At 38.8% G+C, this 13023-nt stretch overlaps 2 protein-coding genes across 4 annotated transcripts in view; one reads left to right on the top strand and one right to left on the bottom strand.

Moving 5' to 3' along the window:
* RXFP1 (relaxin family peptide receptor 1) overlaps positions 1-9929 on the top strand; it is a 45908-nt gene extending 35979 nt beyond the window's left edge. For all 3 annotated transcript variants that reach the window (XM_061373473.1, XM_061373464.1, XM_061373482.1), the window contains 7 exons: positions 365-436; positions 1632-1703; positions 4249-4320; positions 4556-4785; positions 6090-6500; positions 6999-7217; positions 9356-9929. In XM_061373473.1, the coding sequence (XP_061229457.1) occupies positions 365-436; positions 1632-1703; positions 4249-4320; positions 4556-4785; positions 6090-6500; positions 6999-7217; positions 9356-9648 (1369 nt within the window). In that variant the 3' untranslated portion in view covers positions 9649-9929. The remainder of the gene's footprint in view (positions 1-364; positions 437-1631; positions 1704-4248; positions 4321-4555; positions 4786-6089; positions 6501-6998; positions 7218-9355) is intronic.
* A 1685-nt stretch (positions 9930-11614) lies between these two features.
* On the bottom strand, positions 11615-12846 carry CUNH4orf46 (chromosome unknown C4orf46 homolog). The gene is made up of 2 exons (XM_061373284.1): positions 12709-12846; positions 11615-12583 (listed from the first exon to the last, which is right to left on the bottom strand). The coding sequence occupies exons 1-2, from the start codon at positions 12823-12825 to the stop codon at positions 12428-12430; spliced, it is 273 nt and encodes a 90-aa protein (XP_061229268.1). The 5' UTR covers positions 12826-12846; the 3' UTR covers positions 11615-12427.
* Between the last annotated feature and the right edge of the window lie 177 nt (positions 12847-13023).

Below are 13023 nucleotides of genomic sequence, written 5' to 3'. Positions count from 1 at the left end.
AGAACTAAGAGAAGATGTGCTGGTTAGCCTATGTAAAATAATTCCCATCATGAAACCATATGTTTAATTTATTTTGAAATTCCTACAATCCAAGGGTATTTTCTTTCTTTTTTATGTAAATAAAATACTAATAAATTATGGGTATAATGGCATATCTGAACTAGACAGAGATCTGGTGGATCTAGCTTCACATTTTGTTATAACAGCATTCTTTTATAGTCCAAGTTTCTGATAACCTAGATGATAAATAATATCCTATTTGGCAAATAGAATAAAGCTTGTGTCTTCAAATTACAAAACTGTTGAGTAAAATTACTGAGCCTGGTAAGAGCTTACTGTACCCTACCTGTGGCTGTTTCTGCAGAGATTTGGCTAGTAACAAGATTGAATCACTTCCTCCGTATATATTTAAGGACCTAAAGGAGCTTTCACAACTGTAAGGATTCTCGATTATTTTTATTACATCGAACTGTATATTACTCATTTGATATAATGCTTTCAGTCATGAATTCTGGGGAAGAGAAGAGCACCTTGTTTGTATGCCACATTTAAACCTTGCCTTAAAAATACTAATCCCAAAAGTAATCCTATATAAGGTTTTTCCCTGAATAGTTTTGTAAAGGATGTGTATTTTCATGTCCCAGAAGATAAATTCAAATTGTAACTTTTTCTAGATTTTTTTAGTATATATAAGTTCGTCCATGCTAGTCATGAGAAATTAGTGATGTTTCATGTGATATCAGGATTTGGCTCTAAAAATAGATTATAAACATGTAAGAGCATCATACAGGTGCCTTCTTTGCAATTGTTTTCTTCCTGTGAAAGAGTTCCAAAAACCATAAGGTTTTTATAAAATGGGAAAGTCAGCCTCTGTTTTTCCAATATATAGGCAAATGCTGCTGGGAAGTCCCAATCTTTCTCACATAATCTGAAAGATGTCACAAAATTGTCCAGAAGAGAGGAGGTAGTATGTGGAATAACTTCTTTTTGTGCTTTCTCAGCGTTGTTGGGATCTATCACAATACACTAGGGCATCCACGTGTACAGCTGCATTTACTGAATTGGCTCATTTTAGTTACAATATCAAAATGAAAACGTAAAGAACAGTTATAGGGAGAAGGAAAAGGGGATGCACATTGAAACTCTTGCACAGAGTGACAGCATCTAATGCTAATATTATTTTTTTTTACGTCCCACTGCCTCTGTCTCTTGAACTCACATGAATGCTTAAAAAAAACAAAAAACCCAGATTTTAGCAACTAGCAGAATCAATTGTAATTTATTTCTAACTATATGAAGTTCAGTTAGGTTCCTTTACTTGAAAGTCCAGGAAGTTTAATAACTACATATTGCTATAGTCCAAAACTTTAAGCATCAGGTTGGGGGAGGCAGTTTTGCGTGTGTGTGTGCATGTGGAAATAGCATGCCTGTGAAGTATCCGACTACTCTTTCCACTGGCTTAGCATGCTGAATAGCACTAAATGAATGCTACCATTTGCAGTTGTAACTGCCAATTGCACAAGTCCGTCCTTCAGGACTGGAAAATCAAATGGGTTACGCAGTTTAACTTTATTTAGAACAAGCTGTAAGGAAGGTGTACTAAGTTACTTATGTCTATGTTGTGTTTACAGAAACCTTTCTTACAACCCCATCAAGAAAATACAAATAGACCAGTTTGATTTTCTAATTAAACTCAAATCCCTGTAAGTATCAAGTTTTTATATTTTGGCTGTATTTTCTTTGTGGTTATGCACATTTCCTTCAAAAGGATATGATACAGAATATGTTTTAGAAGGTATTGCCCTTGAAATAGTTTATAGTTATATTGATGATACCTAACAATTTGAGCCTAAAAAATAATTACTAGCAATAATCAAATTCTCCTTCCTGAAAATACCAGTTTCATAGTTGAATTATTTCCAACAAAAAAAGAGATGATAAATACATTAGAAAGGGTCATTATCTTTTTCTGCTATTACAGAACAAGTGTAATGCAATCCTTTTTTGACCTTGCATAATTTGTTCACAGGGCTTAAGGGTCATATTGGAGCTATAAACACCATGGCAGGTACCATTAGGATAGACAGGAATTATAAAGAAATATGGTAGAAATACAAGTTTGCGGACACACTTCCATTCTTACAGACTCTACTGCTAACACCATGAAAAGAACAATATAAAACAAGTATGATTCAGCTGCCCTGTTAGAAGGAAACTTTAACAGATCTTTTAAAAGAGCTTAGGGGAAGTTTTTGTGGGTACACTAACATGGCAGCTCTAACTGGAATGGCACACTAACATGGCAGCTCTAACTGGAATTCTACCAGCAGAGCTCTTCCTAAAACTGTGTGATAGCGCAGTGACAGTCTTGAAAACCTGAAATTAGCCAGTGGTAGATTTAAGTACATCATCTTCACAGGCCACTGCACGTCTGCAAAAACCGGCTTGGTAGACCAAAGCACTGGTTCTTGTCAGATCATAGAATCATGGAATAGTTTGGGTTTGAAGGGACACTTAAAGGTCATCTAGTCCGAAGCCCCTGCAGTGAGCAGGAACATCTTCAATTAAGATGAGTTTGCTCATACCCCTGTGGAACCTTATCTTGAATTTTTCCAGGAATGGGGCCTCTACCACCCTTTTGAGCAACCTCTGCCTGTGTTTCATCACCCTCATTAAAAAAAAAAAAAAAAAATCCTTATATCCAGCCTGAATCTCCCCTCTTTCAGTTTAAAACCATTATCAATTGTCCTATTCCAACAGGCCACACTAGAAATACTTGTGGAGGTCCAAAAGAAGATGTTTCCTTGGATGTGAGCTTAATAGGAGATTATGATCTGACTCCTGAGCTGAAGCCAGCAGCTTCATGCCTTTGTAGATCAGTCCAGCTTCTTCATAGTGATTTTGAATCCAGTGGCCAAATTCAACTAAATTTGGTAAATAGCTAATGACCTGAAAATACTGAATCTGTACAAGTTTCATGAGAATAAGCAGCTGAGCACAGAAAAAGAATAATTAACTACCTCCCTAACACTCAGGCTACAGCATTTACTTTATCCATTATTTAACACCAAAGAACTTGTAAAACACAATGACCACAACCGTCCATGGTTTTAAGTTCAGAAAGCATTTAAATTTTGAGATAGATCTATAGGAAACTATGTATTTCAGCAGTTTGTAGAGCATCAGTTGCCTCTTCGATAGTTTGAAATAGTAAGAACATCTGGGGAAACCACACCCTAAAAATCACTGCAGTTTAAATAAAACTAACACACCCCCATATTGGGGACTTTTTCTTATCTCCTAACTAAACTGCCTACCAGCCCACAGCAGCTAACCAGTAAGACTGGTACTTTTCTCCACTTTTGCCTAAATGTGCTCAGAACTCACATGAATACTGCATTCAAAGCACCGAACAGTAAATTCAAATAAGGCTCCCCACAAGGAGAACCAAAGACCTCTGACCAGTTGCACATTTAGCCAATGGATGGGATGGACTGGTTGAACAGGGCCAGGTTGGACAGAAACTTGAGCAACATGGTCTAGAGCGAGGCATACCTGCCCATGGCCAGGGGGTTGGAATTAGATGATCTTAAGGTCCTTTACAAACCTAACTATTATATGATTCTATGACTGGAAGAATACAGAAACTGAAATTCTAAAAGAAGAATTTCCCCTAGCACTGCAGGGGAAATGATGGTGCTATTTTCAATATATTAAAAATAATAATAATAAAATAAGAAATCACATTTATGCATCACAAGAAAGCCAGCGTTTTTCCTTACATGCCCTGTTCCATGTCCCAACTTCCTGCTGCTCTTGACACAATGAAGGCTGAACCCCTGCAGTGGTTTGTTTGTCTAGTAGAGCACTCCCTGGGACAAAAGACAGAAGAGGCGTGCAAAATGTTAATATTGGAAGAAGTTGTTAGCTTCCCAGAGATGATGAAAGAACATCAGTAGAACAATACTTTGGAAGGGCAACATAATAACTGGAGATTGCACTGCTGAGAGCAGCTTTCTCAGTGACTTTAGGAACAGCAAGTTTATTAGAATTAACTGCAATTTATTTTATTCCATTTGAGCTTTTACGCAGACCTCCTCTTTGAGTTTCAAAAGGATGACAGATTAGAGGCAATTCAAGTTCCTCTCCAGTTTCCTGTAACTACAGAAGCAAAATTAAATGTCCATACAGTTTGTTCTTTTACTACTGAGTTTCTATGGCCTTTTACTGAGAATTTATTGCTTACAGTGGCTTGGAAGGCATTGAAATTGCAAACATCCAGAGAAGAATGTTCAGACCCCTGAGAAACCTTTCCCACATGTGAGTAGATTATTCCAGTTTGCTTTTTTTGGTCTGAATTTTACAATTTACAGGATACTGGACAACTGAAAACAAAAGCATCTGAAAAGCAGCACATGAACAGCTGTCAAATTTGAAAAGTTTTAAATCAATTTTTATTCTTTCAGAATATGTTTTCTGAATAGTTACTAGAGTTTTGATATTCTGGCAACCAAACTAGAACCATTTCTTGTCTGTTTTTCTTTCTCACAACCAGATATTTTAAGAAATTCCAGTACTGTGGATATGCCCCTCATGTGCGCAGCTGTAAGCCCAATACTGATGGGATTTCATCCCTTGAGAATCTTTTAGCCAGCATTATACAGAGAGTGTTTGTCTGGGTTGTGTCTGCTATCACCTGCTTTGGAAATATATTCGTTATCTGCATGAGGCCCTATATCAGATCGGAAAATAAACTCCATGCCATCTCAATAATGTCTCTCTGCTGTGAGTACTCCATGCATACAAGAATATTGCTTTAGTCCACTCATAGCATGTATGACACTTGTTATTGTAATATAGTGACATATCTCTAGCACTGGATTAACTGGACTTTCATACTGTTGCAAATTACAATACAAAGTGCTGTACCTTATGCCCCAGGAGGTCTAGTTAAACGCTGCACCTGGCAGCTGATAAACTCCAAAGGTTTCATGTTTGATTTTTAATGCTGTGGGTATTGCATCAAATTCCCACTTTCTTCAGCAAGAAGAAATAGAATTGCAAATTTTTCTAAGGCCTATAAGCCTAAATTATACTATGCATTTTTTAATAAATAGCAATTTGCACATGAAATCTCGTGCTCAAGATACTCTATTTTTTGCATGGTAGAAGGTTACTTATGCAAATATAGAAAATCAATCCCCAATATTAAGAATGGGGAGGGGGTATTTTAGTCCTAAAAGCAAGGCAAGTTTATGGATTAACTGTTTGGCACCATAGTCACTACAATCTTGAATACCCTGTCTCAGTACAGGAGAGTCTGCAAGTATTAACAAACAGTTGGACTTGCTGATCTTAAAGGTCTTTTCCAACCTGGTTGATTCTATGATTCTATTTCACAAATGCACTTAGTTGCAGTTTGAAAGGTAATTGTCTACAGTGTATAAAAAGATTGCAAAGTTTTTAAATAAAGCATGTTGGTGTCAGTGATTTTGAAACTTTGTTGTTTCCATGGGAACACTCTGAATAGTAGGCAAAACTAGCCAAAACGTGAGAAGCCTTCAGCTCTGTGTTGGCAGCTCATCTTCCCTTACTAGACTTAGAAGACTGTGTGCATCAGTTTTGAACTAGCATAAGGTGGAGAAACCAAAACTAAGCTTTGAATCCAGCAGAGATGCCCTACTCAAAGCAAATTATCTAAAACCAAATGTCAATATCAAAAGCAATAAGACCTAACTAAAAAAAAGTTGCATAATATTTCTATAAATGAAGCTGTATCTTTTTCTGCTTGGAAACCAATTTTATCTGAACTTCAAAAAATAAGGTTGGAAACAAGAATGAAACATAGACTGTCAGTCCAAATGAAAATTAAAAAACAAAGGAGATAGAACTGAATTATATTGCTTTAATTGCACTTCACAATAGCATTCCGGCTATAATAGTGATTTATTTTATATCTATATATTAGCTGACTTAGTTATAAATATGTACTCATATATATGTGTTTATCTCTGTTTTCCAATATACATATACACAGAGAATGGGAAATTCAGATGTGTAAATAATGATTTTAAGCACTGTGCCCACAGGTGCTGACTGTCTGATGGGAATATATTTATTTGTGATTGGAGCTTTTGATCTTAAATATCGTGGAGAATACAACAAGCATGCTCAGTTGTGGATGGACAGTATTCATTGCCAATTGCTTGGATCACTGGCTATTCTGTCTACAGAGGTGTCAGTCTTACTGTTGACTTACCTGACTTTGGAAAAATGCATCTGCATAGTTTATCCCTTTAGGTGTCTGAAGCCCAGAAAATGCAGGACAATTTCCATTCTGATTCTTATCTGGATAATTGGGTTTGCTGTTGCTTTTATCCCACTGAGCAATAAGGAATTTTTCAGGAACTACTATGGCACCAATGGTGTCTGTTTTCCTCTTCACTCAGAACAAGCAGAAAGTGCAGGAAGTCAGATTTATTCTGTTGTCATTTTCTTAGGTAAGTTGCATTTCTTCTTTATATATGTTTAGAGCTGTAATTGAACTTAATTTTCAGAAAAATAAGATGGCTTTGCTGTGATGTTCACACCTTTTATTTAGATGTTCCATTAAGCACTTAAATACTTTTTCAAGCCTGAATATTTTACTATATTTAGATACTTATTTATCTTAAAATGCATGAAGGATTGAAAATGTAGAAAGAAATTAATGACTATTAAGTTCCTGAATGAATAGACTTTGTCAGGAAAGCAGAGACCAGAGGAGAACTATGTAGTTTGGACCAGATGGCAGCTATTTGTCAGGTGTCAGTGACTGATATAAATACCTGAGTAAAGGCAAAAATTTCATGCCCTGGTGAAAACAGACTCTGTCCACTTAATTCGATGGGGCTAGCAGTTTAGATGAAACAGTTTTCTTTAGTACTCACCCGATAAATAGGTGATGTGGAATTGCCCTTATGCTGTTAAATTATAATCAATTTTCACTTCTTAAACAGGTGTAAACTTGGCAGCTTTCATCATCATTGTATTTTCTTACGGGACTATGTTCTACAGTGTTCACCAAACAGCTATTACAGCTACTGAAATTAAGAATCATGTGAAAAAAGAGATGATCCTTGCTAAACGTTTTTTCTTCATTGTATTTACTGATGCACTATGTTGGATACCTATTTTTGTTTTGAAACTCCTTTCTTTACTTCGGGTAGAAATACCAGGTAAGTCCTCTCTTTTGTGAGGCTGTTTTACTGTATGAAGAGTGTTGTTTCTAATTCGGAAGAAAACGAATTTAGTATATTGAACTATATTACTATAATGAACTATGTATCCATATACATGTACACAGAATATAATGACCTATATAGTTTTACTACTGAATTATATTGCTGTATCTGTATCTATATAATATATATTGACATATATTATATATATATTAGTCATCTTTGAGTCAGAAACCTGCCTCCCCCAAAATTCAAATCATTCATGTTTGTCTCCATAGAATATCTATAAGATATATTTGAAAGCCAAGGCTGAATTATATTGGCTTTCCTCCTTTTATGGCTTTTGCCTGTTCTGTTGCCTAAATAAGGCTCAGGACAATTCAGTGTTTCCTATCTAGAACTGACAATAGAATTGTTATCCTGAAATAACTTTCTTCTACAGTTTGGTACTTATATTTCAAAACAGTGTTGTATAGATCTCTCTTACCTTCTTCATGCTATGAATATATTCCCATGTAAAAATAACATAACCTAAAAGATTTAAAATTGCATCTTATTTGTTTTATTCTCTTCGCAATACCAATACATGCCAGAAAAAAAACAGCCCCATTATGTAGGGCTTGTAAACCCTGTTAGAACATGTGAACATGAACGTTACCAGCAGCAAGAGCAGATCCAGACTCAATGTACAGACGTGTCACAATACTACATTGTGTATTTTTTGTCTCAGAGGATGGTCTAGTGTGTGGTATCCCTCCCCATGGCAGGGGGGTTGGAACTAGATGATCTTAAGCTCCTTGCCCACCCTAACAATTCTATGATTCCATGATTTTGTCTTCTGTGCTGAGCAGGAGTGTTGGGAGTCAGTCACCTTTTCAAAGTTTGACTGACATTTCAAATGTCTGAAAGTTACATTGATTATGTCAAATATTTTCAATTATTTTAAAACTTCATGAAGTCATCAAACCACCTATGAAATTTTAAAGAAAATATTGTGAAAAGTAGAAGCAGATGTATTCTGAGTCAAGAAACCTTGAAGAAATCTTCAAGGTTCAGCAAAGGGTGATCTTGGGTTTAACAAATTAATGTTCTGTGTTAGATAAACCAGATTAGACAGTAATTACTCATTTCATAAAATTAAAGACATAACAGATAGCTGCCTAAATTAACAAAAGTTTTAAAGCCCGTTTGATAGCATTCTTTTTCTTTGTGGATACACTGTGACAGCTTTTGAATTAAGCATCTTCTTGTTTCCAAAACTGTAACCAATGTGATGGGCATCAATAGGAATGTATCGATATTGCAATAAAGTTGTAAAGCTGGGAAGCAGGGAGGGAGTTAATTAAGCTTGGGGAGTTCTGCAGTTGCTTTATAAACCAAACAATGCAATGGAGGGCACCCTCTAACATCTTTCAGCACTTTAATGTCCCTTTTCTGCCTGCCCCTCAGGTAACGCAGCTCTCAAACAGTAAGGGTGGGAAAAGGATGCTGTAGGAATGCACACAGACTCTGATATAGGCAAGAGAACAGGAAACCTTCAGAAAGGAAGATGGTGGCAACACAGAAATTCTTACTGAAAGGGCAAGAAGGAAATAAGGAGGATGTGTACTGCACCCTTTGTGGGGGGAAGACAGGGGAAGCCCTGATGCAGAGGAGAAAATCAGCCTCTGAGGGGATACAGCAACTGGAGGATACTGTTTTGCAGGATGGGACATCAGGGACATCATTAGGACTGCAAGTCACTAGACATGGGAAGAGGATGGGGAACAGAGATCACAGGAAGAGATGGAACAAAGCAGAGACAAAAAGTTTTGGGGCAAGAAAGTGGGGTTTAGTAAGAGCAAAAAGTGTGCCAGGGCAAATAGGAAACTATGGTACAGAAAAGTGAGGATAAATGGAACCACTGGGAGAGTAAACAATGTCAGGTTTCGCAGAGTCCTGGAAACAGGAAGGTAAGAGGGCAGTGCAAGCATAACAGTGAGAAGAGAACCTCTTGTGACATGAACTCAGCCTAGAAGTGCAAAGCCACCCCTCTCACCAGGTAGCTGTATACATAAACATTAGGCGCTTGCATGAATTAACAGTAGAAACACTGGAATGCATATTACAGCTTCCTTTCTTTTTCCCTCACTCAGGTACCATAACTTCTTGGGTGGTAATTTTTATACTGCCAATAAATAGTGCTTTGAATCCTCTTCTCTACACTTTGACTACACGACCTTTCAAAGAAATGATTCATCAGGTTTGGTATAATTACAGACAACGAAGATCTAAAAAAGATAAATCAGGTCAGAAAACATATGGTCCATCATTCATTTGGGTAGAAATGTGGCCAGTGCATGAAATGACTCCAAAGGTAATGAAACCCATGCTTTGTACAGACTCATCTGATGCTTCGGTGACCTCGCAATCAACAAGAATAAATTAATACATGTAAATACATTTTGCATTTTCACGGTGACATCTGCACTGTTAGCTTCACATCTGTGGGCTTACGGCTTTACAGCAAAGAGGAAAAAGAACGGAGGTATGGCACCTGGGCCCATGTGAACTAACACAGGAGAAGCAGCAATGTATCTGCATGTAGAACTAATACAACAATAATTTCACCATCTCACAATGGTACCTGATACTTTGACAACTCATCTTAGACCACAAGGAGAAGTTACATTGTTTTTTTTTCATCTCAGAAGCCAGGAGCATGGAAAACCCTGAATTGTCATTTAAAACATCTTACCCTGAAAGCAGAATGTTTCAAAATTATCTGTCTTGGGGGTGGGGGAAATATTACTTTCATTAAACTTTTAAAGTTATTTGATTTCCTCATTAAGAATTTTTTCTCTCCACAGGGTTTCTGAGTAGGTCTATTCAAGTGATTAGGAAGCAATAGCCCTATGAAAAACATGTAAATTTAATACCTAGACCAGTTTGTTTGTCAAAGAAAATAAAGTGAAAATTTTAATACTTTTAAAAATGTACAAACTTTTAACAATTTATCAACCATTTCACTCATGTAAAAACAGCCCTGAAATTGCAATGATCATGCTAACTCGGGCAGAACCAGAACTGTGGGAAGGAAAAATAAAAGGGATTTCCTCAACTGAGTGTCCCCCAGCAGCAGCTGCTGGGTTTCCCCCTTCAGGAGAGGATCCTTCCCTGAAAGACTGGACTTGACTATCCCAACATCTCAGTGCTTCCTCACTGGTTATTCATGGGCTACCATAAGTAGCCTCCCACAGCTTGCAGACTTCAACAAATTTCAGTCTTAAGATGTCTATCTCAGTGCATGGAATAATGGGAGATGGCCATTTAGAAGACTATCAATCTTACTTTCAGTCTCATTTCAGTCACCTTGTGCATCTGACACGATGCGTTAGTTAAAATGATTCAACGACCACAGCTATTTAGCACTTTTTGGAGCATTATTCTACTTCCAGTGTTACAAGGGTGAAAAAAAGTTATCCCACCTGAAACAATCCTCTAGTGGCAGTTCCTTCGCATATGCTTCCTGAAGAGAATCCTTTCCATTATGAATTGCTACAACTTCCCATCTATTTTCAGTACCATACTAACAGTCCGATGGCTTAGAGGCCCACAAAGGTAAAAAGAATGCTGTGGTTTTGCATCGATTATTAGAGGTGTTTTAAAATGGAAAGATACTTCCAGTGTTTGCACTTGACTTCTTAACTGTGTAAGAAGTAGAATTTAAAGAAGTGTGACACCTCACACTTTAACTGTTTACAGAACTTTGGATTATCTTGAACTCGAAGATTGTTAGGCATCTTGTTTCCACTACTGTACGTTTTATTGAAATAAAAGATAATCTGCTGAACAAAATGATTTATTTTCCAACATTTTGGGTTGTGGGGTTAAAAACAGCTAAGTGAAATCCTGCCACGCAGATTACCTTTCACTGAGGCAGTTAGAACTCAGCTTAACAAAACTTGCACACTCTGAGGTAACAGCCTTATCAATGTCTGTAACAGTTTCTGGTGAGATCTGGAAGGATATCTGTCCCCACCATCGCCTCTGTTTTTCACTCAACTTGATTATGGATATATTCAATGTCATATTTGTTTGTATAAGTAACATAAGAATAATCATTTCGGATTTTTAGGAACATCTTTATTGCTTCGCTAAGAAAACTACAGTTTGTCTTCTAAAAAGTCATTCTACCAATAAAACTAAGGCTGACTAGTAAGTCACAGTAGAGCCATGTTCTCCTGCAGCCTGCCATTGCATTTCAGCATTACTCTTTTCACAGTGCTCTGGTAAAGGCACAGGAGTTTCAGTACAGGTATTTATTATAGATTAACAACCTTGCAGACCAAAAGGTTCTGTTAACAGTAAGCTCTAGACTAACTAGTAACTGCTTAAGGCAAAGATAAAAAATATAGGACCAAATACTGAAAAAGCTTTAACATGTTTCCCAGGCAATACATTTCACAGGTTCTTTTCCAACTGATGGAAGCTTTTACTTGCAGTTCAAAATAACCCATCCTATCAGCAAACAATGCTGTTAAACTTCTAGCAGGCAGAGATACGTGGTCCACCATAAGGCACTTTATTACAACAAAAGATACTGTAAAACTGTTTACAGTAATGAAACATCTTGCAAAATAGCTGTAGCTTTATAGAAACATACTGCAATGCCGCTAAAAATAGTAAGGTTCGGGATATAGGGCTTATCTAAAGCTTGTAAATGAGACACAGCTTGCCACATTATCCCATCCTCAACACGAACAAAAAGTGTGCTTTTTCACTTCAGGAAGTGAAGTCAAAATGAACTTCAGCGAGTTTCTCTGGAGTTGGCAGGGTTTATGCTGGTGACAACTCTTTAAAATGAGGGCTGACAACAGCCCCTCGCAGGACACCACTTCCCCACTAGTAACGAGGTTTGAATGTACCACACATTAACTTTTTATCCAGCACATAAACGAGAGGAATTTAAAAAGGGTGGTTAAAGTATTTCATGTGTGAGATTGCTTGAACAGCAATGGAAGAGTCCAGAAGTCAAAAGTGACTCCCTAAATAAAGTTATTCTACTCGGTGACTTACACACTGTACCGATACGAGCCATCAAGTATTTCTGAGAGACCTCCGGGCTCACGGGGCGCTGAGGGAAAACGGAAATTCACGAGAACTCCCCTAAAGGCGCCGCTCAAGAGAAGGCGCGTCGCAGCCCGGGGAGCCGCGGCGGGGCAAGGTCAGCCGCTGGGCTTCAGGGACTCGTACCCCTCCCTCAGCAGGTCCCGCCATGTTCTGAGGAACCGGGCGTTCTCCGAGCACTTGGTGGCGAGCTCCTCCACCTGGGCCGACACGGCCGACGTCGCCTCCAGGACCTTCGCCAGGGAGAAGGCGGCCTGGAGGAAGGGCACAGAGGTTGGCGCGCGCAGACACCCGCCCGTCCCGCGCCCTACATGAAGGGACACCGCCGCTCCCGCCCCTCACTCCCTCCCTCCCTCCCTCTCGCCGCGCCGGCACTCACGTCGCTGATCTGCATCTCCACCTCCTCCAGCATATCCCGTGTGTCACCTGCCAGCCGCTCCGGCGGCCGCACATCCTCACTCCCGCCACACATCTCCGCAGGCCCCGCCTCGGCCATGTCCCGCTCTGTTCCTGGACACCGCCCCACCATCCAGCCCATCCCGCGCCGCTCCCCGCCCCGCCTACCCTCCCTCCCTCCCTCCCTCGCTCCGCTGCTGCCCCGCGGCTTGCACTGGGGAGGAGCGCTGCGGAGCCACCGGGAGCAGTAGTCTTTCCTGCTGAGCGCCCCCAGCAGCAGTTGATCCCACCATCCCCC

Source organism: Neopsephotus bourkii, unplaced genomic scaffold (assembly GCF_033783945.1).
Source record: "Neopsephotus bourkii isolate Nb327-2 ecotype Australia unplaced genomic scaffold, CSIRO-AGI_Nbou_v1 NB_168, whole genome shotgun sequence".
In the NCBI taxonomy this organism is placed as follows: domain Eukaryota; kingdom Metazoa; phylum Chordata; class Aves; order Psittaciformes; family Psittacidae; genus Neopsephotus; species Neopsephotus bourkii.
The sequence above is the reverse complement of the archived record's forward strand: the minus strand, read 5'-3'. Positions and strand labels throughout refer to the sequence as shown.